The sequence below is a fragment of the Arabidopsis lyrata genome (assembly GCF_000004255.2).
Source record: "Arabidopsis lyrata subsp. lyrata unplaced genomic scaffold ARALYscaffold_6, whole genome shotgun sequence".
Classification (NCBI taxonomy): Eukaryota; Viridiplantae; Streptophyta; class Magnoliopsida; order Brassicales; family Brassicaceae; genus Arabidopsis; species Arabidopsis lyrata.
Window position 1 is genome coordinate 8911679 of NW_003302550.1, and position 27674 is coordinate 8939352.

At 36.7% G+C, this 27674-nt stretch overlaps 6 protein-coding genes and 1 long non-coding RNA gene across 9 annotated transcripts; 2 read left to right on the top strand and 5 right to left on the bottom strand.

The window, feature by feature from the left end:
- Nucleotides 1–29: 29 nt before the first annotated feature.
- On the bottom strand, nucleotides 30–5081 carry LOC9310094 (molybdopterin biosynthesis protein CNX1). The gene is made up of 13 exons (XM_021023265.1): nucleotides 4811–5081; nucleotides 4559–4685; nucleotides 4230–4360; nucleotides 3580–3681; nucleotides 3411–3494; nucleotides 3068–3295; nucleotides 2715–2905; nucleotides 2516–2620; nucleotides 2096–2389; nucleotides 1083–1240; nucleotides 892–998; nucleotides 577–633; nucleotides 30–499 (listed from the first exon to the last, which is right to left on the bottom strand). The coding sequence occupies exons 1-13, from the start codon at nucleotides 5009–5011 to the stop codon at nucleotides 269–271; spliced, it is 2016 nt and encodes a 671-aa protein (XP_020878924.1). The 5' UTR covers nucleotides 5012–5081; the 3' UTR covers nucleotides 30–268.
- A 1719-nt stretch (nucleotides 5082–6800) lies between these two features.
- On the top strand, nucleotides 6801–9682 carry LOC9310095 (BTB/POZ and MATH domain-containing protein 5). Its single transcript, XM_002871918.2, has 4 exons — nucleotides 6801–7509; nucleotides 8414–8759; nucleotides 8837–9125; nucleotides 9242–9682. The coding sequence occupies exons 1-4, from the start codon at nucleotides 7109–7111 to the stop codon at nucleotides 9436–9438; spliced, it is 1233 nt and encodes a 410-aa protein (XP_002871964.1). The 5' UTR covers nucleotides 6801–7108; the 3' UTR covers nucleotides 9439–9682.
- Nucleotides 9683–9839: 157 nt separating this feature from the next.
- On the bottom strand, nucleotides 9840–15866 carry LOC9308034 (protein argonaute 8). The gene is made up of 22 exons (XM_021022957.1): nucleotides 15616–15866; nucleotides 14293–14444; nucleotides 13812–14197; nucleotides 13591–13727; nucleotides 13411–13508; nucleotides 13216–13313; nucleotides 12976–13138; nucleotides 12766–12882; nucleotides 12586–12693; nucleotides 12445–12507; nucleotides 12235–12348; nucleotides 11958–12126; nucleotides 11759–11874; nucleotides 11542–11679; nucleotides 11333–11463; nucleotides 11176–11238; nucleotides 11027–11090; nucleotides 10817–10928; nucleotides 10674–10747; nucleotides 10506–10600; nucleotides 10376–10407; nucleotides 9840–10209 (listed from the first exon to the last, which is right to left on the bottom strand). Exons 2-22 carry the CDS (start codon nucleotides 14440–14442, stop codon nucleotides 10034–10036), a joined length of 2604 nt encoding a protein of 867 aa, XP_020878616.1. The 5' UTR covers nucleotides 14443–14444; nucleotides 15616–15866; the 3' UTR covers nucleotides 9840–10033.
- A 1734-nt stretch (nucleotides 15867–17600) lies between these two features.
- On the bottom strand, nucleotides 17601–19823 carry LOC9310096 (F-box/WD-40 repeat-containing protein At5g21040). 2 transcript variants are annotated; one of them, XM_021021687.1, is made up of 2 exons: nucleotides 19715–19823; nucleotides 17601–19479 (listed from the first exon to the last, which is right to left on the bottom strand). In XM_021021687.1, the coding sequence occupies exon 2, from the start codon at nucleotides 19396–19398 to the stop codon at nucleotides 17776–17778; it is 1623 nt and encodes a 540-aa protein (XP_020877346.1). In that variant the 5' UTR covers nucleotides 19399–19479; nucleotides 19715–19823; the 3' UTR covers nucleotides 17601–17775. The 2 variants fall into 2 exon arrangements, with proteins under 2 accessions (XP_020877346.1, XP_020877347.1); XM_021021688.1 differs by having other exon boundaries at nucleotides 17601–19484; nucleotides 19715–19821.
- An 866-nt stretch (nucleotides 19824–20689) lies between these two features.
- LOC9310097 lies at nucleotides 20690–22003 on the top strand. The gene has a single exon (XM_002871919.2). It carries the CDS (start codon nucleotides 20802–20804, stop codon nucleotides 21861–21863), a length of 1062 nt encoding a protein of 353 aa, XP_002871965.1. The 5' UTR covers nucleotides 20690–20801; the 3' UTR covers nucleotides 21864–22003.
- Nucleotides 21951–25888, bottom strand: LOC9308035 (bifunctional aspartokinase/homoserine dehydrogenase 1). Of its 2 annotated transcripts, none has more exons than XM_021021690.1 (12): nucleotides 25675–25888; nucleotides 25228–25378; nucleotides 25059–25139; nucleotides 24813–24928; nucleotides 24348–24401; nucleotides 24100–24187; nucleotides 23879–23971; nucleotides 23569–23609; nucleotides 23142–23195; nucleotides 22679–22842; nucleotides 22433–22502; nucleotides 21951–22201 (listed from the first exon to the last, which is right to left on the bottom strand). In XM_021021690.1, the coding sequence occupies exons 1-12, from the start codon at nucleotides 25768–25770 to the stop codon at nucleotides 22076–22078; spliced, it is 1134 nt and encodes a 377-aa protein (XP_020877349.1). In that variant the 5' UTR covers nucleotides 25771–25888; the 3' UTR covers nucleotides 21951–22075. The 2 variants fall into 2 exon arrangements, with proteins under 2 accessions (XP_020877349.1, XP_020877348.1); XM_021021689.1 differs by having other exon boundaries at nucleotides 25059–25142; nucleotides 25675–25887.
- Nucleotides 25889–26152: 264 nt separating this feature from the next.
- LOC110227476 lies at nucleotides 26153–27148 on the bottom strand. The gene is made up of 2 exons (XR_002331174.1): nucleotides 26755–27148; nucleotides 26153–26685 (listed from the first exon to the last, which is right to left on the bottom strand). It is a non-coding gene; the product is annotated as an uncharacterized LOC110227476 (long non-coding RNA).
- Nucleotides 27149–27674: the final 526 nt, after the last annotated feature.

Sequence of the window (27674 nt, forward strand, 5' to 3'; positions counted from 1 at the left end):
TGATAAATTAAGGTAAACCAAACCGAAAATGAATGTAAAATCAAATTGTTTATATTTTCTGTTATTTGGCTTATACAATGTATTTTTCTCATTAAGGGATGGGCATTTTGTTTACACAAAAGTAGACCTTATTACAAAAACTACATTTTTCGCACCATATAGTTGGATTTCGTGTAACTAACTCAGTAAGCCACAAAACTTGTCAAAAGTTTTACAGTCACAACAGTGCAGAGCAAAATCGCTTGGGGGTTTTGATTCACTTCCAGTTTTAGTGAGTACAAGAACATCCAGCCTCCTCTTTCTTTTCTCCCGTCGCATAGGCCAACTTATAGCTTTGGTCCCATGTATCAGTCGGTCTGGTGGCTTCTGCGTGAGGTATGTGCTTCGGATGTTTCTCTCTCTTGTCTCCTTTGATCTGCTTCAGTGCGTGCTTCAAAGCTGGTAACAGAGCCTCCATACACTCGGCCACTGCGTTTGGGTTACCAGGCATGTTGATTATCTGGAGGAACCAAAACATGGAAACGGTGAGTGATGACTACTTAGAGATTGCACCAATGTGAAGTTAGAGATTTGTACCAGTGTTGAGCCTCTAATTCCTGCTGCAGAGCGTGAGAGCATCGCAAATGGCGTGATCTGCTCACAGAGAAAAAGGACACGGAATTCAGATGACTACTCACCCCCATTCTTTTCCATTATTAAAAAGAACAACCATGTTCAATCCAGGTCTGGTTATTCGGTCTTAGAAAATAGTTACCTAATTTGGTTTCAGGATTTTGCATATTAGAGAAAGACGAACTATTCTAACTGTATTAAAGTTCAATTTGGTTTTCGAATTGGATTGGTTTGGTTATCAGATTAAACATCAGCAGAGTTAAGAGGTAAGTAATAAACCTTTAAGCTCTCTTGCATCACAACAAAGAGGAGACCTGGTGTTTCTCTCTCGATCACCTTTTTCGTTGCTTCAGGTGTTACATCTCTCGGAGTGAAGCCAGTACCACCTAATTCCAAGATGTTAAGCATATCACAAACTATGCTTCATATACAACAACAAATCTACAATAAGTAACTAAATGTTTGTATACCAAGTGTAAGAATGAGATCCATTTCGTCAACATCACTCCATTTCTGGAGAATGTCTTTGATTCTTTCCACTTCATCGGGGACAACAGCTGTTGCAACTACCTTAGCTCCTCCCAGTTTTTCAGACGAGGAATCAACCACTGACACAGCTCTGGGCCCACTGCACCAGCATAAGAAATTCAATCAAGAAATGATCATAAAATAAATGGATAAATAATTGATAAGACCAAAACTTTCACACAAATTTGAAGTGAGTACAAACAAAAAACTATCTGGAGAGGGTTTGAGCATTCCTTTGAGTATTTAACATGAAGAATAGCATCGAGATGAGATTTTTCTTAAAGATGTAGCAAAGCACTGTGATGCTTCCCTGTCTCACTATGACAGGGAGCAATATAACTGTGCAATTTTACTATGGCATCGAATTTGTGACCTCACTAGAATAACGAACTGGAGAGGTGTATCTAGATGCACTTTTTTTAATCGACGAAAATGAAGTAAGTCTTGTAAAAGTTGCAGTCCAGAGTTTTCACTCACTGCGTTTAACTTGGGCTGAGGAGATATCAACTCTACATTATCAATATTTGCATCCATTTTGCCACATTAAAAGAAAATTGGGAAGGTGAATCTAGACGATTTTTTACTACAAAGTCATGTTCTAGCTTTATTCTCATCAAATAATCAGCCAGTAACAGGTATTCTAAACAGCCAAGAGTACTTTTATACTCACAAGCATAAATTTAATATACCCATCAACTAGCCACTGTCGCAGTTATCAGAAGGTAAGACATACGGGACAAATATGTTTAAGAACTTCATCAAAATCAATGTATTCCTGGACAAAGATAAACTAAGTGTTGCCATTTCCATATCTTCTAACAGTGGTTATGCAGTCTTAAGTCTTAACCTAGTAAAGATGCAAATAAAAAGTGTGTATATCTTCAAACATTCTTACATAACTCAATTCACCCAGATTTGCAACGGGACATTCAATAAAGTTTAACAGTAATCATACCTTCGATCAGGTCCAGCCCCAGCTGAGACAGTATCACTTACGGTAAGAATAGCCACTTTATACTCAGGGCCAGGTTCTTCATCGTATTTTTTTTCTTTCCGAATAGATCCTGGTTCTGATAATGAGGCTTTCTTGTCTATTGAAAAGCCACTAATATCAGAAACAATTACAGCTGATACAGAAGTTCCAGCAGAAAGTACATTGCTCGTAGCAGGCAACTCCAACAAAGCATTAGCCGATCTCATACTTAAAAGCCGACTGCTCATCTGATGTCCAGTGCTCTCAGCAACAAATCTGACAACCAGGTATATCCAATTAGCCCATTTAAGATAGTAATGCATACTAGAACTTCCAAGAAAATCTAGGAAGATCCAGCTAAGTTTTTGACCCAAAACCAGACATAATTATGAACAGGCTCACCCGGGAGTTCCTGATCCATCGTTGTCTTTCCATTTGATTATGGCCCGATGAAACTCGGGACGGATGGGATCGGACTTTATGGGCTCCTGAAGTCGAGCTCGCACTCTGCGCAGAGATTAGACGGTAATCTACCCTTTCTTGACGATCATTTTATAATGAATTGATATGGAGAAACAAGTATAATGCAAACTTCACTTACCTCAGTGGATGGGGGCTTGTCCATCCTGCAAGCTGGCGGATTGTAGGCACAACAAAGATATTGAAACAAACCAAACAGCTCACAGGATTTCCTGGTAATCCAAATGCAAGGACTGTTTTCCCCAGCATACTTTCAGTTGGTTTTGCACTAATCTCGGCGAACGTCAAAGGTTTCCCGGGCTTCATTAATACCTGCAGCCAAACGAAAAATATGAGATCTTCTTAGTTCATTCTATATACCAAACTAAACATTGTCAAATTGCTGAGCTTAAGTTGCCAACTCTTCTGCTTTAAAGCAGAGAAAAAAAAAAAACAGCAGGGAGAAGATTCAGGAAACTTCTACTGCTTATTTACCTTGCTGAAATATACTTTCCCTTTCTTTTCGAGCAATGGCTTGACAAAATCCCTGTCTCCCATTGAGACACCACCAGAAGTTAAAATAATATCAACTCCAGAGGATATGGCCTCGTCCAAAACTCTCTCAAGTTCTTTTTTATCATCTCTAACAATTCCAAGGTCAACAACTTTGCATTGGTGCTGCATCACTGCTGCCACTAACATCGCTCGATTTGAGTCTCTAATCTGCAGAGAGCTCATTGTTTAGCCTCTAAAGATAATATAAGGTCCAATACCTATTTGCAATTATTATACAGATATAACTTTCATATGCATCAGGAGTCTTAATTCTGCATAATACCTGCCCACGACCTAAAGTCCCGGCTGTCGGCTCGACAAGTTCGTCCCCAGTAGAGAGAATAGCAACTGTTGGCATAGGATATACCTACAGGAAAGTTTTATTTTTCCTTACTTTTTTTGGACTTATCTTCTAGTAACTCTGCTAAGAGAAAACTGATATACAGCAATACCTTCACCATTGTTACTCCTGCGGTTGCTAGCAAGCCAATTTCTGAGGCACCAATTCTTTCTCCAGTTTTTAGTACAGTTGCATCTTTCTCAATATCACAACCCTAGCATATAATGAACATATAATGATTGAATGGATCTTATGAAATCCTCCAAGTCAAACAATAATGAACATATAACGATGTATCCCCTCCAAACAGCTGAAAAAAGCTGCTTTTTCATCAACTTGTTAGATTTGATGGTTTAATACTAGGGAAACATGCTTTATCTATCCCCAGGTCTTCTAGCGATGACCTCATGCATGCTTATTCTAAGCCCCACAAGAGTCTTTCTCTAAGGAACATTGCAAATACAAACCTAAATTATAACAAAAAACAGGATGATGTCCGACAATTCAAGTACATATCCAAAACTAGCCCGGCATCTTCCATTTGTCTCAATAACTTACCCAACAAAAGACATAGCAACAAAATCCATTTACAATATCTACCGGTCTGGCATGCATCCTAATAATTTTCTTAGATCAACAAATGTCATTACATTATAAAGAAAAGTATGAGATTTCAATTATTTAGCAAACAGCCAGAGATAAAAGAAATCAAAGATATCAAGTACAATACTGGCTATGTAAACGAGAAAGAAGAAAGCATACCACTCTACGGATGTCAGTGCCTTTCTTGGTTTGAATCAGTATTTTTACTCTTTTTGATTCAGTTGAGACGTCTCCAATTACTTTAGTGTCCTCAACTTGGACAACTGCATCTGCACCATCAGGTATAGGTCCTAAAAGAGAAACAAATCAAAGAGAACAATACGCTGAGTTCAAAGAAACATCTAGTTTTCAGACACTACCAAATCGAAATTTATAGCAAGGAGTGAGTAAGAAGAGAAAATAAGAAGCACTTTCAAATACTCTGAAAGGCAGGTACAAAGTTTTCAAGTGACACAAATCATTAGTAAGAGAGTTTTCGAAAGACTCACCACCAGTAGTTACATAAGCCACAGTTCCAGGAGTAACAGTCACACCCAGTCCATCATTCCCAGCTCTTGATTCAGTAATCACCGGATATTCTCCAGGACCATCTGAAGCAACAACAGCGTACCCATCCTAAACAACGATAATGCCAAGTTATTCAAGTATTCGCTGTAGTACTCATCACCAGCTTAGATTGATCCTATTTGTCAAACTCTATCAGAATATGATTATATCATAGGTTGAATGTTGTTATTCACCTTAACGGAAGCAGGATATGGAGGTAGAGGATCAGGAGCTCGAATATCCTCCGCCAACACTTTCCCAAGTGCTTCATACAGCGATACGATTACCGGAGGAAGACGCTTAGAGACGCCGAGTACTATCCTCAGAGCTTCCTCCGTCGGTATCATCTCCGTCTTTCCGCCGCCGCCGCTACAACAACCTTCATGGCCATCCATTTTCTCGTTCGCTGTTTGATAGAGAGAGACGATGGCCACTCTTGAAATTCGAGCAACGTTGACCGCTTGTTTGGCAATCGGATTAGATATGGCAAATAATATTAGGAGAATAAGTTTAAACCTATAACCAAGCACTCTTTTTAACTCGTCATTAATAAAATAAATTTGCGCAGAGGTAAAAATGGGATATAAAGGGCCGATTGGTAATGAGATGACTGTTACTTTCGGTTGTAAAGACTTTTGATGTAAAGACTTTGGCTATAGAAACTTTGACTGCAGACATTTTAACTTTAGAGATTTTAACAGTTAAAATATGATTAGTAACAACAAAACTGTAGAAATTGTGGTTGTAAAAATTATGGTTTTAAATAAAATAAATTACAATGAATATAAATCCAAATTGTGTATGAAAAGTTTTATACATTCATATTTCTCCATTTTTGTATCAATGTAATATCAGATATTTTTTTATATACATAAATAGATCTTAAAAGAACAGAAAAAAAAAATTAATTGTAAATCAGTTAATACTTTTTTAAGATTAAGTTTCCAATGAATTTTATTAGAGGTTTTCATAGACGGGGAAAAGAAACTAAGGAAAATTATTAATTTTTATTATTTTTACTTTTAAAGTCAGGGTTACGTGGCTTTAGAAAAAAAGTGAATTCAAAGAGTAAAGAAAAAAAGAAGGATTTTGAATTTTAAAGCCAAAAAAATTTGATTGGCAAAATAAAAACTTTAAAACTTTTCTAAAGCCTTAAAAGTGCTTACCAATCACCTCCGAAATTAGGAAATAGACATTATGGATGTTTGTCTCTCACAACGTCCTAGGAAAGGTTGAAAATGAGTTTGGTTTTGTCGGTTATTACAAAAAAAAAAATCAATGTATGTGGGTTTGATTTTGTTGCTGCGCGTAGAGGAGGAAAGAAAAAAAATCTGACATTTAATAAATATTCAACAGTTGAATTGACTTTTACGTGGTAATAAATAGAACGAAGTGTAAGTTATTAAATATGATCAGCTTTAATTTGAATTTATAACAAAAACGTATGGAAAAAAACTAAAATTTTTAAACCACTAACCTAATTGCGTAGATATCTATTAAAAAATTTAGCACTATATAGTTCGATATATAACTATATGAAAATGTATGGACATGTAGCTAAATTTATAGATAACTATAAATTCCTTAACTAATTGGGACATGTTTAATTGTTTACCCAAAAAAAAACACACGAGCCTTGTATCGTCCATCTCCAAAGGAATGTTGCTACGAAATGTAAAAAATGAATGTTTGCTTCTCTCATTTTAAAAGATTCAATCTCACAGGTTCTCTCATTTTAAAGGATTCAATCTCCCAAGAAAACATATATGTTTCGATTTATTTCATACATAGGTTATGTTCCTTCATCGTCTTCTTATTTTTCACCTAATTTTTTTTTTTTGTTATTATTAGTTTAACGATCTAAATTTCTTGACCGATCTCCATAAATTTTCTTATATCTGCATCTACGCTTTGTAAGTCCATATGTGGAGGTCCAAAAATTGTTGTAGATCATTATTTGTATCATGAAAGTTGTCTCTTCCGACGAATAGATTTACTATTTAATTTTCTAGTATGATAATGTAAATAGTATACACCGCTGTTTTTTTGTTCGGTTTGAATGAATGAAGAACAGAGTTGAGAGAGAAAAAGAAAAAGTGAAAAAGAGAAAGAGATGAACATGAGAGAAAAATAAATACCCAAAAATCAGAAAATTAAAACAAAAACGAGATTTGAAGGACGTATGATTAGTTTGAGAATAAAGATTTGGGCTAAAAATTTCTTTGTTATATACATTGAAACAAAATGCCCAAAAACTAAATAGGTTGAGATGGGTTGTCTCTCACCCAATTACTGTAACTCTAATAAAATTGGCAAGTTTAGAAGATTTGAGACGTTTCAGTTTTCACTTCCCTCTTCCGATTCTCTTTAAACGGTCTCAAAACCAAAATCCAAAATTCAGAACCCTAGAATCTTGTTTCTGGAAATCAAAGGGGAAATTTCTTGTCTTCTTTGATCAGATTCCTCAAGATTAGCTTCGAATCTCAAGGGAGATGTCTGGATCATTGATTCCGGGATCGAATCCGGATCGGGTTTTATCTCCGACGAGTTCAAAATCGGTGACGCAGACGGTGAACGGGTCACATCAATTCGTGATTCAAGGATACAGTTTAGCGAAAGGGATGGGTATAGGGAAGCACATAGCGAGTGATAATTTTTCCGTCGGAGGTTATCAGTGGGGGATTTTCTTCTACCCGGACGGTAAGAATCCGGAGGATAATTCGTCGTACGTCTCTGTTTTTATCGCATTGGCGAGTGAAGGAACTGAAGTTAGGGCGCTTTTTGAGCTAGCTCTTGTTGACCAAAGTGGAAAGGGGAAACACAAGGTTCATAGCCATTTTGAGCGGTCACTTGATGGTGGACCTTATACACTCAAATACAGAGGAAGCATGTGGTACGATTGTTTCACCTAGTTGGTTTTTCTTGATTTCAATCAGTTCGTTTGTATTGGCTTTCTTTAGTTTTCTAAATTGATGCATCTTTGATCATTTCTGGTGAAGAAGAACTACTTTTGATTAGGGTTTTCAGTACTTTGTATTAGGATTAACCATGAGCTTGATCTGACTCGTCATTCCCTCATCTAGCTTCTATGGTAGATATCTGTTTACTAGCTGTGAGGTAAAATAAAGAGGAGAAAATGTGAAAATGATCACATGGATTACAAGATACATCATGGTAATCTTATTAGGGTATTACCAGAGAGATTTTGCTCAGAGTTCAGTTTCTCTAATGATGAATCCTCGGCTTACTTGGAAGTGACAGGCTGACAGCCATAGCTGATAGGTGTACCAAAAACTTGTGAACTGCTAAGGAGAAATGTAAATTTTGAACTCTGTTATTGCTGCATGATTTTTCATATTGATGGTACTAACCCTGAATATTGGAGAATTCAGGTAGCCATAGTCAGTGTAGTAAACAATCCTATGACTGATGAGTGATGTGGGTACTTGGCCCCATTCCAAAACTTGTTTGTGAGAAGATTATTGTGGCAATAAGAAAGACGTAGGTGGTTTAATGTTCATGACGCAGAAAAAAATTGAATGGGAAATCTATAATTACCAAGGTTTATAAGCTAACTCAGTTGTCGGAGTGTGTCCAGACATAGCCTTAGCTTAAGTCTTAATTGGAAAAGTTTTCTTGATAAAAGTGTGTGGAGAACTTGTGTCTTCTATTCTTCCATTTTACTTTAATCCTTTTTGAAAGAGATATATTTGATCTTCTCTTTACATTTGTCTTTTGCTTAAGTTGTGCTAACTCAAGCTCCTGTAATTCTCTTTTCTTCTTTGTGGTTTGATTAGGGGATACAAGCGTTTCTTCAGACGTTCCATTCTTGAGACATCTGACTACCTGAAAGACGATTGCTTGATAATCAATTGTACGGTTGGAGTTGTGGTTTCAGAAATTCAATGCCCACAGTTACACTCTGTTCACGTCCCTGATTCAGAACTTGGATCACATTTTGGTGTTCTACTGGATAGCATGGAAGGTTCTGATGTAACTTTTGACATTGCTGGTGAGAAGTTTCTAGCTCATAAACTAGTACTGGCTGCTCGATCTCCATTTTTCAAATCTATGTTTTTCAGTGAGTTTGCTGCAGACAATACAGAGGTTACTATTAATGATTTGGAACCTAAGGTTTTTAAGGTAAATCATTGGTGGTTATTCTTTACTTATTTCTGTTAGTTCAGATCGTGCTTTTATTGATGCTCTGTTCCATCCAGGCTTTGCTACAATTCATGTATAAAGATTCTCTTCCCGAAGATGTGGAGCCTGCAACAACTCATACGTTTGAGCGCTTAAAGCTGTCAGAAATATACGAGACATTGATTGTAAAGGTTTTAGCAGCAGCAGACAAGTACGACCTGATTAGGCTCAGGTTGTTGTGTGAATCTCACATCTGCCAAGGCGTATCAGTCAAATCCGTCGCCAAGATCTTAGCGTTGGCCGACAGATATAATGCTAAGGAACTAAAGAACGTTTGCCTTAAATTTACTGCTGAGAACCTAGCAGGTATGCTTCTACATTGCATTTTTAAAAAATTGTTTTAATATCATACACTATGCCGTTAAAGTGTATGATGGTCTCCATAGAAATATTGGATCTTCTGTTGTGTTTGGATATTGCAGCTGTACTGGAGACAGACGCTTACCAACAGATGAAGGATGAATGTGTGACCCTCCAGTCTGAGCTTCTGAAGGCGGTGGCTGGTCACGAGGAAGGCAGTAACACTTCTGGTGGAGCAAAATCTCAGAGCGTGTGGGCCCAACTTTCTGACGGCGGTGGCGATACCAGCAGCAGACATGTTAGACAACGAACCACCTAGAGCCTCAGTATGCATTTTCTCAGGTTAATAATAGCCATAGAGAGGGTATATAACTGTTTTTTTTTTTTTTTTTTTTTTTCTGTATTCAAAAAAATATGTATGATCCTAAGTCCTAACTCTATGATAGGTAAACTCTTTCACTTATCACTTCAGTTACAGCTTTGGATGTATTCTTCTTTTCGTGTTTATGTATTTTAAATCCCATAATAGTTTTAAATCCCAGAACATGTAGTTGTTTCTTTTACTCAAAACATTTTTATTTTTACGGATCCAGAAGCATAATACTAGTGTACGTATACAACAGATACATATTTATCCATCGAGTGAGTTGACTTTATGGTAATGTTGTTTATGTCATTGAGTTATATAACTTCACTCAGGTTCATGGAACAAGAAACAACTCATATCCATCTTAGTCAATAATAAAATGCAACTGAATATGTCTTAAATTTGCGATTCGATAAGAATCTAAAACACCGACCAACAATTAAAAAGAGAATCAACGAAAAGTCATAAGAGCGAGAGAAATAATCTTGTTCTTTGGTTTGTTCATTAGCAGAAAAGCTAAGTGATTTAATGGTGCTTATGTTTTCTTTCAGCAGAAGAACATTGAACTAGCAACCTTGGTGTTCAGCTTCGGCATTGGTGGCACAGAGACTGCTCCAGCTATGGTGATCCCGCCGTGGCTCGACGAAGTCTCAGAAATGTCCTCAAACTTCATCGCAGTTCCCATCTGTGCAGCCGCCAAATGAGCATAACATATCGGCGCAACTGCAAAAATTTGAGATGTTACATCATGCATCGCAACACGTTGTGTCATTTGTCATCATGAACGAAAGCAAACTCTAATCTCACAGCATCTAAAACTATTGATAATGATCACACAACAAGGATAAATTCCACATAAAAGCTGAGATATCAAATGCCAAAGAATTACCAAGAGAGATTGCAGTTGTGCTCCGCTGGTAGCTACAAGTATTAAACCAAAGAATTAAGAGATTATTGCCTAATTCAATACAGAGAATCAATGTATCAGATAAAAAGGTTTGAAGTGATCTGCTGCTTACACATAGGATAGGGAATGCACAAGTTCTTGGAGTTGATCTGTGTCAAATCCAATCTCGTCATACAGCACATGGTAATGTGTTGGCCTTGTAGTTCCCTAACACATCGAAAAGTGTTTTAAGTTTTTGTTCGATTCATAACGGATTCGAGCATAATACTATTTCACTTACAATCATTCCAGCATGAGCACAAAGATAGAAATCGTTGTTGTGTTGGTGACAGATGTTGCTATCAATTATTGTTCCTGCGAGTAAATAGAGAACAGGTTTCAAGTCATTTCAAAAACACCAACAAACAAAATCAATATTATTACCTGGAGGAACATTATCAGGGCTCCTGGTCTGGAAGAACTTGGTGTGGTGGTTTTTCTGAGCTATGATCACTGTAAACTTGGGATCCCACTTCTCCTCCAAGAACTTGCACGCCTAATCATGTAACAAAAGTAAATCCTTAAACTCCAAAATGGTCAAACATAGGCTACATATTTTTAAGAGCTTGAAAGTTGTAAAACCAAAATCCTTACTTGCTTCATCTGATCCAGTTCAATATTAAGAACTTGGTTAAACTGAGATTCACTCACACCATCCCTACATATATTAATGTAGTTAAGAGTTAGAAAATTGTATTAAACTACTTTCAAAAGACTGTTTTAATCTTAGATTATATGAATACCTGAAAATAATAATGTGATTGGGTTTGACTGCAGAACTTGAGTAAAAGTCAAGCAAGAGCTCCCTGTAAACACATCATTGAGTCTTAAAATCATATACTGTTACAGAAAAGCAGAGATAATTAATAAGAGTACAAAATAGTCCAGTAATATTATTACCTCATGATACCTTCATCATCTTTGTCAGAGACTGGTTTAAAGAGGTTATCGATCATTTCAACTTTACGCGACTGTGTACGCACACAAGCCCTGTATTTTGAGATCAGTGGCCATTCTCTGGAGCTCACAACCTATGCATTCCAGATATATCAGTAGCTTACATAAAAAATACTACACAAGAAAGTTTAAAAGGAAAAAATCAATGTTACCGCGGCAATGGATGGTACATCAGACTGTCCAGGAGAACCATGAGATACATCCATCCCAATAATGATGGTAGGAACTTTCATTACCAAAGGCATTGCCCGTGACCGCTCCATATCCAACACTGAATTCAATCCACCAAGCTATACAGAAATGGCAGATATTAACTATAAGATAATTATATCAGAAACTAATTAAAAGATTGATTCAAAAAGAGATCACCTTGGCATTTATCTTGAGGAGAACATTTGTGAGATAATGATCATTAACGTTTTGAGGAGGAGCAATACACTGATTCACAATTCCAACTTGAACAAGATTTTTCTTTTTCCAAGGACCTAAGGGATACAACAATTATCCATATGAGGAAAGAAATGAGTATACTAAATGATTCAAGTAATGTTTAAGTGCTTAGTGTTACCATAAACATCAGAGTTTTTCTTTTCGAGTATGCATAGAAGGAAATTTGGAGGAACGTCACCGAGTGTGGATTCTAAACGTTCAAACATCTTTTCAACTCTTACAGAACCTGGTGCATCCTTAAACTGAGGATCTTCTTCAAAGACAACTTTGTATGGAGGATCTACGTTCTGGTATCAAAGAACACACAAAAACAAAAACAAAAAAAAACAAGAAATGGTTTTGTAACAAGTGTGATCTATATAGTAAACAACGATCCTGAAGAAAGGGTAGCTTACAATTCCTTTCATATTTCCACATCTGATCAAATCACGAACAATCTTGCGCGGGTCACAGCGAGCAGAGAAGTTCACAACGGCCCATCTAGTAACTGTTGCTGACTCAAAAACTATCTGTAAAAGAAAGTTTGATGATCAGTGTCACAAGGTTTCAAACAACTATGAGAAAAAAACTTGTTTGAGAAGACAGAGGACATAATAGTTAAGGACCTTGTTATTGAAGTTCCAACGCCCATTCTTAGGATAGATGTCTTGTTCATTGCCAGCTTTAAGCTGCTTATAAGGGATTAAGATATATAATAATTAATAACATCAAACCTTCCATGACCAAAAATGAAATAGAAGAGTCACCTTGGGTGTTGGTAACAAGCGACCTTCGACTTGAGTGAAGTCAGAGCCTATTCTAACACCACATTCTTGCAACATTGGGTCATCACTATAATTACTGTTCTTGAGAGCCTGCAACATGGAACTTAATATATATAAAAAATGCAAATAAAAAGAGGATAAGTGGAAAAATAAAGATCTTACTCTGGTTAACACTTCCATTCTTTGATGAGGGTTTTGCCTTGATTCTTTGACAAGGTTACTCCTCTGAAAACTTGTAAGAGCTTTAGTATAGCGTTGTAGAGATACAAGCTCACAGAGCTGTCACATGTGAAAGAAACAAACACGTATTATCATATAAGCCATTAAACATGAAAATGTGAGAAAACAAGAAACACACAAACTAAACCTTACCTCAATGGGAAAGTAGGTAGGACGATTTGGCTTACCAACATTGATACATGGTAAGCCACCTGAATAATGCAGTTTGATGTCACGGATTTTGGTGAAGTAATCAAACACTGTAATCTCAACCTCCTCAACTTCCCCGTTTTGGTTCTTTTTCTTCCAAGTAAACCTAAATCCCACAAGTAAAAGTGATCACCGATAAGCAAATCAAGGAAACTTAAAACATATATATGTTCAAATACAAACATTTGATCTTTGCAGTGTAGTCCACTTAGTCCGGTTATCTTGTATTCTTGATTTGAGGGGATGACTTTAACTCTAAGATTCTTGAGAGTACTTTTAGCCTATATAACAGAAAGAACAAAAAATCAGAAAATTTTCAAATAGAAGTTCTTCACCTCAAATATATGCTAAAACACCATTTGAGATTCTTCTAAATACCTTTTTCCAGTTAATAGAGAATGGATCTTTCACACCTTGGTTTCCAATAAGAAAACCAACAACAGGACCAGGTTTTACTATCATCGTAGTCGAAACATCTGATGAAAGAAAAACCGAAATGTTACAAAGAAATTTTTTAATATCACACTAAAAAACATATATTAAAAGAAAAGAACTTACCAATATTGAGGGACAAGCCTCCCTGAGTAGTTCTGAAGCTTGAATGGAATCCTTTGCAACAATCAACACCTTCACCGATATTCGTAAAGTACTTTGCATCATTGTGGAAGAAAGATTGGCGAACTAGGAGGCAACCTCTGCGCAAAACAGACATATGACAACAGAACAACATCAAAAACGTTAAGCAAGATGGAAGAAATATCGAGAAAAGTTTTACTTACTTCCGAGCTGCATTTTGGCACAAAATAACATCCATCACTCTGATAGCATCTTGAAAATGGTTTGTTTCCTTTCCTTGAAGAGCATTTGCAATAGCTTTCATAGGGATTTTTGCAGCAAAGCTGATTGCAACATTGAATTTCTTGGATTGGTGAGAAAGCCTTAGTCTTTTGCCTGCATTTCTCCTAGAAGACATGTCTTCAAGAACAACAGAGAATTCTAGATTGGATCCGGGAAGAGGACCGGCAGTGAAAAGATTCTTGTCGCCGTCATAAGCAAAGTGTTTGAAACCCAAATCAGTTTGATAAGTCTGTTGAACTTTTTCAAGAATCTTTCTACCAATACCCTTGGCTTCAACTGGACTACCATCTTCATATGTGATAGCAACCTGTATCCAACAAAATAAAGAGACAAATCCCACTTTAAAATACGTTTCTCAAATCAGTCATGGAAATGGGACACTAAAGGAAACAAGAAGCGCACGCTGTAATGGAAGAAATCATGATTGTTTGGTTGACTGAAGTTAACTCTAAAGTGGTTAGTGAGCAGATGAATCTTCTTTCCTTTGGAACCGTTGCCACGCCGAGCCATTGGAAGAAGTATACTCTTGTTCTTCACAGATTCCCGTTCCATTTCTGGAGTAGCAAATCCCACAATGTCAGAATTTATAGCAAACTTAACCCAAATCTATAACAAAATTTGAGTATGAAACTTAGAAGATGATGTGCTCTTCTAGCTTTTTATTATGCATTAGCATGTCAAGATGATGCATGAGCTTAATCTTTAGAATATTAATTAATTTAGATTTATTTCCTATTTAATATTTGGCAATTTCTATTTGTTTTCCTTCTTCTGGGTTTTACTTTTCTTAATTTCCTTATTTCAAGCTTATTTCTTTTTCTCTAGTTGGGATTTATCTATATAAAGAGAATAATTTCTTAAGAAGCATAAAGCTTTCTCTTTTCTAGTGGATTCTAGAGTTTCTGGTGGATTCCAGAGTTTTATCTTTCAAGTTCATCGCTTGTGAACTTGTGTTTCAATCTAGGTTTAGCGCTTGCTTTTCCTAGGATTTTCCGATTGCGTCACAAGAGATGCTAAAAGAATGTGACTAATTTTAAGTCTATTATTATGTTAAGAGATGCGTAAGAAGGTTAAAAAACCAGTCAACAGTCAAACTTTTGCTAAACTTAATGAACCAAAGAATATCAAGTCCATGCGTATAACTTGACAACGAAATATCAACAAAGAAAGCTCAATGTTCGATTTTTTTTTTTTTCATGAGAAAAAGAGACTCAAGGAGTCAAGGGAAGCATTGAATTGTAAGGAAACCAAATGTCTAGATTCATAATCTGATACAACCAAATAAAGAAAATAAAAAATTTAAAAAAATAACAGAAGAAGCAAGAAATTAAATGGACATAAACATGACATTTATAGTCCAGATGAAGAATGATCATCAAATAACCTAAAAGTGACTGTTGACTGCTAAAGATGGAGAGAATTTAGCATCGAATAACCTTAACAAATAAATGTAACGTACAAAAGATTGAAAAAAAAACTATAAAATACAGAAGTACACGAGACGTTATTCCAGATATTTAGAAGAAAAAAGAAAAAAAAAAAAAAAGGCTCAGAAATTTTAGATCTTTCGGATGTCACAGAGAGGACAAAAGAAAAGAAGTTTAAAATATCATTTAGAAACACGATTAAAATCACTACTATGAAAAGAAGAAGAAACGAAACCCCACACCACAATACATATATGTATATTAAGCTCGAATTAAAGAAAAGTTGGCACGTACGTACGTAAGAGAAGATATGACACCAAATAGGTCTTGGTATAGTGTGGTTTTGCGTCTTTGAGACAGATGTTTTCCCACAGAGTATGTATATGGGTTATGATTTGACTGGGGAAAAAAAAGAACAAGTTATGTAAGATCGGAGACGAAGAGTCTGTGAGTGCAAAACAAACTATTTTATAGCCTTTTTATGCTTCTCGTACAAGAAATTCGAGAAACTAGTAATTGACTTCTCACCTATGTGCACTACTTTTTTAAGTGGATGCAATTGGCTCTATATATGTAGTCTTGTAGATTCAATGGGTAGGTTTGTTTTATTATTGTTTTTGTTGTGAGAAAAAACTTACAATTTCTAAAGTCAAATATACTTGTTTAAATAAATTATAAAAATAAAATTAATAAGACTTTAAAACACTTAAAACCTGAATTTCGTACGGTTCAAACTAATCATTTACGTACTAAGTGACTATAAACATGTACAGTGTAGAAACGTATAAAACGTCATGATCATCCTACTATATGTTGAAAACTTGTTTGACACATGACATTTTCTTGAATAAATACATCTTGTACAAAAATCCAAACCTTTTACGTTAATTGGATTAACCGAAATTTTTTGGATAAAATCAAATAGAATAAAACAAAATAAAGTAATCAATTTAACTAAGTTTATGTATGGTTAGAAACATTTAATTTCCATACACCTCATTAACAAATACAATGTATGCTAAAAAGATAAGAGTAATTGCAGTATAATAATAAGAGGATGATTGTGGGAAATTGTTATAATGTTACAGAGAAACAGAAGCCAAATTCTTGAACTTTCAAAGAAACACCAATAGAAAAAAATAGATGCGTGTACTAATTCTTTAACCGGAAGTTAATGGTGTCTTTATCTTCGTTTTTCAACCCTAATTAACGGTCAAAACTTTGCCACACACGAAAAAGGTTCATTTATTATAGAAAAACAACTAGTGGAAGATTTTCAAAATCAGCTTAGAAGTTAAGTGAACTTTTTGTCTTTTTTGTTGAATTTCAAACCCTTCTTTCTTTTTCCAATTTTTTTTTTGTTTTTAAGGTTCTCTGAACTACTACTTTGGAATACAATCCTAGCAAACTCGATGTAATAATAAAGTAATAGAGGTTTCCACTTTCCATTCCAGTAACAGTTTTAGATGTATTAATTCTGCTGTTTCTGTTTACGTATTTTACATCATGTAATGTATTTCTCATCAAACCATTCTGATATTTACTTAGCTTTGAGTTTACAGTAGTTTTTAGGAAATTTGTTACTAGGTAAAAATGAACGTTTATTACAATTATTTTTATTTTGTTGGGTTAAACATACACTAAATTGCTATTAACTTTTCTCTTTAATAAAATAAAATTATGCACGTTAAATTGAAAACCATGTTCTGGTGAAGACGGTAGTGGTGCATGACGATGTCTCACTCATCTTAATTTCGATGTCATTGTCATCTTAATATTGACGCCATCGGAATTTCATCTTCTCTACCATTACGAAGAGAGATGACAAATTAAAGGAGCACGGGAGAAAAGAGATTCTCTTTTGTTTTTAGTCAAAGAGTTAATTGTCTTAACATGAAGAATGTGGGTTCTAAAAACCAAAATTTCCACCAAACAATCCTCAAAATTACGTGTCAAATATTTTTATAATTGAAGAGACTAGAAAATGATTACAGGTAAAAACCATGCAAGGACACAATTGAAGAGACTAGAAAATGATTATAGGAATTCAAACGAGAACCATGATCGTCACTCGTAAGGATCCCTTTGTTATGCATTCACGGTAGAACAAATATCAAATTCTTGAAGTTTCAAAGAAAAACCAAGAGTAGAATGGAACTTGCTGTTTTGTTTATATTTCGTTTTCTTGTTTTTGAACTTTGAAAAATATTAGTATGTTTGTTGTATTTTAAGATTTTGAAATTCAGTTAGAAAAGTTAGTGAAGGTTCTTGGAATCTCTTGCATTTTTTCATACTAAAAGCTTCCAAAACATATGAATAGAACAAGTAATTCTAAAAGCCAATTTTTCTCATTTTCCACCAATCATAAGACCTAACTCTGCTAGCTTAAAAGCCAGTATGTTCCAAGGTTATAAAATTGATTTACTGAATGTATCAAAGATAAATCGAATCACATTGCTTAGGCTTTCGCCTTCCCGCTTGCTCTTCGTTTACTATGCCAGGCTCTGTTCCTATCTCCATTGATGGGGTTCTTATGAGCAGCAATGGAGCATTGGTCAGGCCTTCCACTCTTTGCATTCATCTCCATTTGCATTCTCCTTCGCCTCATCCTATTCTCAAGCCTCATTCCTTTAAGAGCTCGAGCCCTTCGCTCTATCTCCAACGCTTGTGTGAAGTTCCAAATCCGGACTATGCCTTCTTCACCTCCACACACTATACGGTCACAACCCACGTCCACAGAGAACAAGTTTGACCCAAACCCGTGCAGCATTCTTTGTGGAGGTTCCACTGTACTCGAAGAAATTCTTCTGGAATAGGCACGACGGTTAGTCTTCAACAACTTCCTAACGTCGATTAGTGCGAGTTTACCGTCACCAGATGCTGAGACAAGCCAGGGAAACTCAAAAGAAAGAGAGTAGACAGGACTAGTGTGGGGCATCCATTGAGATATGAGTACAACGCTTGTTTCACTACCGTATCTTCTGATCTCAAACATTTTAATCCCTCCATCTTCTCCGCCAGTAAACAGGAAGTCCCCAGTATGGCTTCTTGCCAAAGAGTAAGTGGTACCCTCATGAGCATCACGTATGATCGTCAGTGGAGTCTCACGGTCAATGTCCCAAATATATACATCGGAACCTGACGTGCTAGCGAGGCTGGTTTCATGAGGTGCAAGTCCCCAAACCCAATCACTATGCCTCAAGGTTTTGACACACTTCATTGAAGATCGATCCCATATACGAACAGACATGTCCCATGAACCGCTAAAGATACTTGTCATGTCCAGGGCAAGAGATGTAATAGGACCCTCGTGTCCCCATAGCCGAAAGTCGGTCTTCTCTTTCTGAAAACCTGTGAGATCAAACAGGTTCCGGAGACCATCCAGTGATTTCCAGCAATGTATAAATCCATCAGTACCGCCAGCTACCAACAGCTTTGTATCAGCGGCGAGTGCCCTAATTGTGCAACCAAGAGGTTTAGATGCTGCAATAGACAAACCTTCTTCCATGTCCCACATCCGAACAATGGAATCATATCCAGAAGTGAAAACGAGCTTGGCAGAAGCTAAGAGAAAAACAATCCGGACTGCTTCAGTGTGACCATACAGAGTATCAATACTATAACGTCCTAAAAAGTTCCTACTCCTAAATTCCCTTTCAGCAAACAGCTCTTTCCATGATCTCTCATCAGAAAGCCCTGAACTTGTAGCTCCGAAAACAACGGGGAGTCCCCATCTCTCACGATAGAACTCCTTCCAAGCGTGATGCTCAGATGCTAACTTATGCAGACAAGTTGAAACACAGGACACTAAACCTAACTCCTTTGGGTCAAGACAATTAAGAATCTCAGATATCAATGCCTGAGGCAAATCAATAATGGTAGTAGACAAATCCTTGTCAGAGAGCAACTGTTTCGATCCACTAGGCACCAAAGTTCCCTTCTTTTGCTGACAAGACAACTTCACACTTGGAATCTCAACAGACCCATTTTCTATTCTCAAATTCAGAGTATCAGACTCACTTCTTTGTTCGTTCGAAGTCTCTCCAATATTCGATGAATTATTCACAACTTCAAATGCCATGAAAAGCCAGTCAGCGTCCGATGTAGCCCGTAACACTAAAACAAGGATCTCGAAAATCTACAGCCCCAGAGACGAATTCAGCTAAGCTTAAAGAAAAACGAGAAAACGATTCATCAATTCAACCAAACCAGATTATAAAAAAATCCAATTTTTACCCGAAAACTCGATAACAGTCAGACCCAACACATCATAAACAAAGAAAAACGAAGAGATTCGTAAATGTTAGCTAAAACGAAACAAAAGGAACAACTAGAGAAATCCCAAGAAACAGAGATGAAACCTAAAAATATACAACAGAATCGAGAAAAGTTAGTACCTTTAGTTATCAAAACAAGCTATTCGTAACAGAGCAGAGATTTTTCGCCCTAATTACGTTGCCCTAATTTTTTCTAATCGGATTGATGAGATTGAGATGGAGAGAACCAACCAAGCAAAGAATGTAATATTGCCAATTTTTTTTTTCTTTTCCTGGTCCCGGGACGGTGCTATCCTAACCGTCGGATGGAAACAAATCAAGCCTTCCAGATCGTACGATATGAGCAGCTAACAATACATATTTTTTTGGTTTATTTAATTACTCCTTGATCCTTGTTTCAAAGTTATCAAAATTCCATAAAATTCCACAATAAGTGATTATTTTTTAAAATACGCATTTTTCTAGTAAGAGTAAGAAGTAGTAAACCATAGATTTAGCATGGAGATCATATATTCACATGTTTTCCAAGCAATCATGACCTTGAAGCAATAGCTTATTCTTGTCCACTAATGCCATTGGCGCCAGAGGGAAGTGGAAGATTTCCGCAAATCAAGAAAGAGTTTCATGTCTTGTTGCTGCCTGAAGAATCGAATGACCATATCACTTGGGTTGGGTTAGTCCTTTTTCCTCCGATACACACAAGCGGTTATTGAGGATGCACATTATGTCTTTGAAAGGGTCACATTCCCGGGAACAGGGAGCCTTAGCCTTAGAGGTAACTTGAAAAGTCTCTGTGTGAAGATCGAAATATAATAACTTGGTTTCTTCACAAAGGGTGAGCCAATGAAGTGACCCGTCTAAATACATGGGATAATGGTTAGGGCGAAAGTACCTCCAAGCATTGGTGCTAAAATCGAAAATTGGTAACGTTGTCGAGTCCAAATTCGGATGAATTATATAACCAAACCGGACTTATAGGTGACAATGATTTTGTCTTTACCAAATCCAAGCGTAGGATATGTGAAGTCAAACTCTATTTTCGGCTTTGATTTTAATTCGGGCTTCTAGCCCATACCCTTTTCCTTTTATTTGGGCTTGTATATTAATTTTTATTTGATCCTATTTTTGCTGCGTAATTTTCTCTCTGTTTTCAAAATTCCATATTTTTCACCTCCTACTCTCTCACAAAGCGATCATCTTCCCCAACATGTCTGATTCTTCCTCAAGCCATGACTCTCCACCTTCTCCAGCGATCACCGGAGATTCAGAAACCACCATAACCACCGATCCAGAATCCAACACAAAATGTCAAACAGCAATCCAATCCTTATCCACGATCGTCACAACTACAAACATCCCTTCCACAATCTCTACCCTCCTCGACGATGAAGCCGTCTCCACCGCGATCTCCTCTCTCCTCCTACGTCCCGATTCAGGCGCCGGAGATAACAACCTCTGCCGTTGGCTTTACGACACCTTCCAATCCGCTGAACCATCGCTTCAGATTCTTGTCCTTCGATTCGTTCCTTTAATCGCTGGCCTCTACCTCTCTCGTGTCCCTCTCCGTCAACCACAAGCCGGATTCGAAGCGGTTTTACTCGCTCTCTACGCTCACGAAACAACCTCACGCGCCGGTCAAGCGATAACCGTCAACATTCCAGATCTCTCACATCCCAGCATTTACCACGAATCCAAAGGTCTCACTAGGAACAATTCAACGTGCCTCAACATTGCTGTGATCTCCTCCACGTTAGATCCACACGGGACGGTGAGATCCACGCGCCGCGCGAGGATCGTCGGAGTCGCGTTGGAGCTTTACTATAGCAAAATCTCGAAAATGCCACGCGAATCTAAGCTTAATTTCTGTGAATCGTGTGAGAAATGGGCGGGGCAAAACGGAGAAACGGAGCAGTCTTCAAGGGCTGTGATTCCGACTTTGAGCGATGATTCGTGGAGAGAGGAAGAGAATGTTGCTATTGGAGGAAGAGCTGAGAGAGATAGTGGAAGGATTCCATTGCCATGGGAGCTTCTGCAACCGATTTTAAGAATCTTAGGGCATTGTCTCCTTGGGCTCAAAATGGAAGATAGGGAATTATCGGAGGCGGCGAATAAAGCTTGTCAGAGTTTGTATCTCCGATCGCTGCATGATATAAATCCGAAGGCGATTCTGGCTACCGGAAGTCTTCTCCGGCTCCGGGAGATGGCTCTTGATCCCAAGAATCAAATCGATCACACTGAGATATCAAACGACACCGTTCTCTCTGTTTGACCTTTTTTATATATTAATTCTTAAAAACTACTTTGATTTGTCAAACCAGAAAAAATGTTTTTTTTTTTTTTTTTTTTGTAATGTAAGGAGAGGCCACGTTCTTGTTGGCTATAAATGAAAAGAAACGATGAATTTTTTTACGTTGACAAGATCATAGAAGAGGTAAATTATGATTTGTGTTATTATTATTTTGATAACACTACCACATCCTCTCAGTGAAAAAGGTCCTGCAAATCGATGATGTCTGCAAGAACTCCGGCTGCAGTAGTGTCGTTCCCGGCTCCAGCACCTTGAATCACCAAAGGCTGCTCCTTGTAGCAACGGCTATATATCTCTACCTGCAGTTTTCCAATCATATCAGTTATTCTTACTCACACGAAAATCTAGAGGCAAATATTGTGCTTGTGTTCATGAGATAAAGTGAGCAAATGAATCAACTAATCTCATATGAGCTAAGTGTGCAGAGAAGGACACTGATAAGCTGTTTAAACCAAAGTATCTTTGTTCATTTTCTCTTCCATGAGCAGTTTCAGGAAGATTTAACAAATAGAATCTTATAACAGACTTACTATATTGTCACTGCCTCTTAATCGTCCCAATGGTGAATCTTTTGGAACTTCTCGAATGCCAACTTGAACGCTGCAGAGAGACCGTGAAGTTTAAGATCCCATTAGAAGACAATTCCAACATTGTACACTAGTATTCTATGGGTGATCCCAATTCTCTCTAGCTACAATCAAATTTGCTTTAAAAGAAATATTCAATGTTGATTGTACCAAAGAAAGTTGGGGTTTGGAAATGTTGACTGTTATTACCTTGAACCCTCAATCACACAGACATAACGAAGCACACACCCATTTGATGAAGCTCTTTTAACTCTCTCCTCAATATTCTGATCAAGTTTTACTATTCCATTATGGAGGAAATCATCCACAGACATGAGTCCAGGTCCCATCTCTTCGGGATACATGCTCTCTATCTACAGAGAAACAATAAAAACTACAGAGGTTATGTACAGGAGAAAAAGGATCAAAAGAGCCTTGTTAGGAGCCATTTTTTTGGGATAGAAAAGGCAGAACCAAAATTTAGACAAGACTAAGATCAGCATGTCCACTGCCCAATTCAAACTTCATCATAAATGACAAAAATGAACTAGAATTTTCCAGCCAAAAATTCAACTGGAATTTTACTCGAAGAGAGTTGGTTCACCAAACATAAATCATAGCATCGAATACAAAAGATAAAAGATTAAAAAAAAGGTTTGAATGTGGTTCACACCTTTATGCTGTCCATAATTATCCTCTTTCCAAGAAGTCGAGCAAGAATCAAACCCTATCACGACAGATACAAACAAAGTTAAAAAAAAATAAAGTTTGTATTAATTATATTCTCTTCAACAAAAAAAAAAAATTGCTTAAAATGAAAATATATGGGAATTTCAAGGCATAGTTTTTCTAATCGCCGTGAGTTGGTAAAAACAGAACAATTAGAGGATTTGCCTACCAATAGTATCAGGAAATCAGATTCAAGAAAAAAGATTTGTTAACATGACCACCAGACAAATCATGACTGCCTTTTGTACTTTACTCAAATTAGATGAAGAAAGCAATCTGCCATGTGGACTGAAGATAACCTCACCTACATCAACAAAGGTATGCAATGCACTCTAACTCTCGCAAGAGACACTACATCTATCTGTTCATACCTTTCTAGCAACATCCATGCCACTGAGGTCGTCACGTGGATCTGTGAATAAAACAAAATAATATGTCAATCAAACATCATCTTTCTTTTCATCTATTACAGGTAGGTTTTCCCAAGGCTAAACCAGCTATGATGCACTACAAGGTCAAGCAAGTTGGAGAATTTTGTCAAGCTACAAAACAGCTTATGGAGTATAGAAAGGCAGACAACGCAATATCTACTTGAGCATAATGCTGCTAAAAGAAAGCAGATGACTATCAATCAGACAAACGAGATATGTGCCATGATGACTAAAATTAAACTGGACAGACCTGGTTCAGTGTACCCCAGCGTTTTGGCAGCTTGAACAACTTGGCTTAGAGGCTTGCCATCTTCAAGCTCACTCATTACATATCCCAAGGTACCTATCATTAATTGAGCACGGATACAAAGATACGTAAATAAATTATACATGCATATATTGGAATAAGAACAACGATAAACATCTATAACACTATCCTGGTAAAATGAATTGCATCTGAAGTGTAATTACCGCTCAAACTACCGACAATTCTATGAACGGGATCTCCAGACGAGATTATGCGGTTCAAGGATGCGATGACAGGAAGACCAGCACCAACCTATAAATAAACATATGTCAGGCGCAAAAGCTTTAAAAATCTCACTACCTACCATAGACAGCCAACCATACCACCATATATTTAAACTAGTTTCATTTTCAAATGACTACTAAATGTGATATAATAGTATTACTCTATATACAAGATGAGTTTCACCTACAGTAGATTCATGGCGGATGAATCGCGGATGCAAAGCCAATTTATCGTAATGTTCCTGCGCAGAAGACAGGATGAGAGAAAATATGAGTAATTTCCAACTACTTAATAAACTAGATTAGCACAGATTTACTGAGAAACTTTTTTTGTAGTTTTCTCATACTATCTAGGATATGTCCAGTTGTTAAAAAAACACGACGGATTTGCAGGCAGAGCAATTTGGAGAACTAGATTGACCTAAGTATTTTTTTCAAAAAGAACCTAAAACAACTTCTTATTCTTGAAATAACACAAAGTACAGGTTCATAATTCTATGCTGTCCCTGAATATACGTGTTCGTGCTAATGATACACCACAATAAAACCAAAAGGGAAGAGAAACAGCTTAAGGGAACAATTTGATGCGTATGCTTGCACATTAATAACATAAGCAGAACATGCAAAAATAATTACTAGTGACAAGAAGTTACCAGTGTTGAAGTAAGAGGCTTCTTATTTGCCAGGACAACACAGCAACCCAAGTCAACTGCCTTCATCAATATCTCAATCGTTTCCATGCTGGCTGAGCAATCCACAACAGCTAAGCCTATAGCAAGAACATGGCTTTTATCTATCAGAAGCTATTTAGGACCAACACCAGAACCAGATTTCAAACGTCACAAAATGCTGAACACCATAACAGTTGTAATTTATGCAACCTTATGTTTGGTACAAACCTGCAGATTTACCAAGAAGTTTTGCAATCTCCTCTGTTTCCCTGCTTAACTCGGAAGCATTGAACACTCGATATCCACCTTTTTCTATGATGAAAAACAGATGATCATCCTGCTTATAATCCATAGACAGACTCATGAAGAAAACAAATGATATAGGCCAAAGAGTTACCTAAAGCACCCAACTTCGATAATGCCAAACCAGATGATTTAATACGGCAAACTTCTGACAAGAGTTCATCATTCAGTTCCTCTTTGAGCACATCCATTGGAGCAACTAAAGATTTACTGTCACATACTCCAACCACCCGTAATTGAACTCCCTATCAAAAAAACGGATACAAATGAGGAATTCATGATTTTGTTTGTGAGCTTAAGGAATGCATATTCGGGAAAATTTTCTTAACATTTGTCCAAGTACCAAATTTATTAACTCAAAATTAACCTAGATGATGATTATGATAATGCAGATAAAGAATTGTTCCTCTACGAACATGGAAAAATCGAAGAAAGATGATCCAGAAAACAAAAATCAGAAGCCATGTATAAAACCACATTTAGTTTACTGAGAAATCGAGCTATGGAGAAACGAGTAAGTGAGGAGAAAGAGAGTAAGGACCATTTTCGCGTGAAGCGATCGGCAAGACGCGATGTGTTGAAGAAGGTGGCGGCCAACGCCTCCGCATCCCATGAGAAGCACCGCAATCTTCTTCATCCTTCTTCTCTTCTACTGCTTCTTCCTCGATTTCGTCTATTTTTTTTCGGTCGCTGATATTGTCGCAGCAAACCCAGCGTATAGGAAACGCTACGTTTAAGGGACGATACGATTGCTAACGTTGATAACAATCACATAAATCGTTTATAATTGCTAGATTTTAAAAACTTCTTTCTGCTAGCGTTTGCACAATATTACATTACCTATAAAAAAAACCATTATTCAAATGTCGAATTTAACAGAAAAAAAAAAGAGATGGAAAATTCAGTTAAAAATAAATTAAAAAAAGGAGTTAAAACAAATTAAAAAAAAATTAAAAACACAACAATTTGGAATTATATTGTTTCTTAGTTACTTATAATTTTGTGTGAGTGTCTAATCATTTTTTTTTTGTCATCAAATTTTTATTCACATTATTACATTGCCATAGTCGGAGAAAGACAAGATTTCTCAAGCATACTACTAATAATATGAGGCAAAATGAATAAAGCGATACAAGAATAAAACCCACAAAGAAAAAGATAGAAACTAATTAAACTCGACAAACTGGAATCAAATTAAAGCAGCCTCTTTCCAGAAGATACTTTGAGAGAACGTAATGAAGATGCCCTCGGCCAACGATCGCTACTCAAAACCTCCTCTTTAGATGACAAACTGCCTAAACAAATCAAGAATCATATGCTTTACAATCCGGCAAGATAGAACCGCGCACCTATTCTTATTAGCTTACAACAAATATGTCACTATGGAAACAGCAATGGGAACATTGGAGAAGAAACATGAGAAAGTGCTAGCATATGCACTTTGATTTAAGGGATTCCATTTGATCAATCATTAATCCCACAAAGAGCTTTCAAACATGCGACAGCACAATCATCTTTTGTTGGGGAACCTTCTTCAGATCCAGTGCAATCGCTATAAAGTTTGGAGCAAAGATTAGTAACTTTGATTAACTCTATCAAAAATCAAAATATATGTACCAACCAGTTTGGACAACATGGGGCGTTAACTACTTCTTCTGTCTTTGCTTTGATGTTTTCCTCGGAGTTCATGGTTTGAATCGGTGGAGCTGCGTGCATATCACCAAAGAGATTAAGATATAAGCTAATTTATTAATTGACAAGGTTCGTTTGTTTTCACCTTCGATTACGGAGGAACTCATGATGACTTGAATTAGATTCTTTGTTTTGGGAAGATTTGCTAGCTGATTATATTATATCTGTAATGATGTTTATGTGTGACGTTTGCTCTGTTGGAACCCCATTTACCATTCTAATTCCTTGCTCCTAAGTACTATATTGTTTTCTATTTTTTTTGGTCAACTCTCTAAAACTATATTTAAAATGGTAATATGGTAAACCAAGCAAAAATTCTGAAACTTATCGAGAAAAAAAGAAACAAATTCTGAAGCTTTCAGATTGGAAGATGTAATTTGTTTTCGTTATATAACTCCGCAAGTGGTTGACTTGAATCTTTCAAAGTAAATTGGGCCCAAGTCGATTTAAATAGAGGAAACATTAATGGGATTGGGCCCTTAGCCTCGGCCCTTTACATATCAAACGTAAATAAATTAGTAATGAAATTAATTACTCTACATAGTAATTTAGAAGAAAAACTGGTTTGGTTATTTATTGGTTCGGTTCGGTTCGATTCAATTTAAAATTAGAACCAGCTAGAAGAAAACTAACGGGAAAAATGTCAAAAAAAATCATGAACTTTCAAATTTGGGACGATTTAATCTTGGACTACGATGAAGACATCTAACTCATAAAGTTTTTGTTGACTTTACAATTAATTAGCGTAGTTTGTTTGACTCGTCATTTTAGACACATCGATTTCATTTTCTAACCCTAGAATCCCAATCTCTCTCTCTCGCTCACCTCTGTTGGATTCCGACTGATGAT

Excerpts from the sequence above, each read along its gene's own strand:
- LOC9310094 (XM_021023265.1), bottom strand. The coding sequence starts at position 5,011 with ATGGATGGCCATGAAGGTTGTTGTAGCGGCGGCGGCGGAAAGACGGAG. Across the intron at positions 3,495-3,579 it reads CAGGAGTAACAATGGTGAAG|GTATATCCTATGCCAACAGT; the intron begins GTATTGCTGTAT and ends ACTTTCCTGTAG. Across the intron at positions 2,390-2,515 it reads GATGGATCAGGAACTCCCGG|ATTTGTTGCTGAGAGCACTG; the intron begins GTGAGCCTGTTC and ends CCTGGTTGTCAG.
- LOC9310097 (XM_002871919.2), top strand. The coding sequence starts at position 20,802 with ATGTCTGATTCTTCCTCAAGCCATGACTCTCCACCTTCTCCAGCGATC.
- LOC9308034 (XM_021022957.1), bottom strand. The coding sequence starts at position 14,442 with ATGGAACGGGAATCTGTGAAGAACAAGAGTATACTTCTTCCAATGGCT. Across the intron at positions 13,509-13,590 it reads AGGCTTGTCCCTCAATATTG|ATGTTTCGACTACGATGATA; the intron begins GTAAGTTCTTTT and ends TTCTTTCATCAG. Across the intron at positions 11,875-11,957 it reads GAAAAACTCTGATGTTTATG|GTCCTTGGAAAAAGAAAAAT; the intron begins GTAACACTAAGC and ends TGTATCCCTTAG.
- LOC9310095 (XM_002871918.2), top strand. The coding sequence starts at position 7,109 with ATGTCTGGATCATTGATTCCGGGATCGAATCCGGATCGGGTTTTATCT. Across the intron at positions 8,760-8,836 it reads TGGAACCTAAGGTTTTTAAG|GCTTTGCTACAATTCATGTA; the intron begins GTAAATCATTGG and ends TGTTCCATCCAG. Across the intron at positions 9,126-9,241 it reads TACTGCTGAGAACCTAGCAG|CTGTACTGGAGACAGACGCT; the intron begins GTATGCTTCTAC and ends TGGATATTGCAG.
- LOC9308035 (XM_021021689.1), bottom strand. The coding sequence starts at position 25,770 with ATGAAGAAGATTGCGGTGCTTCTCATGGGATGCGGAGGCGTTGGCCGC. Across the intron at positions 24,188-24,347 it reads TCATCCGCCATGAATCTACT|GTTGGTGCTGGTCTTCCTGT; the intron begins GTAGGTGAAACT and ends GTTTATTTATAG. Across the intron at positions 22,503-22,678 it reads TGTGTGATTGAGGGTTCAAG|CGTTCAAGTTGGCATTCGAG; the intron begins GTAATAACAGTC and ends GTCTCTCTGCAG.
- LOC9310096 (XM_021021687.1), bottom strand. The coding sequence starts at position 19,398 with ATGGCATTTGAAGTTGTGAATAATTCATCGAATATTGGAGAGACTTCG.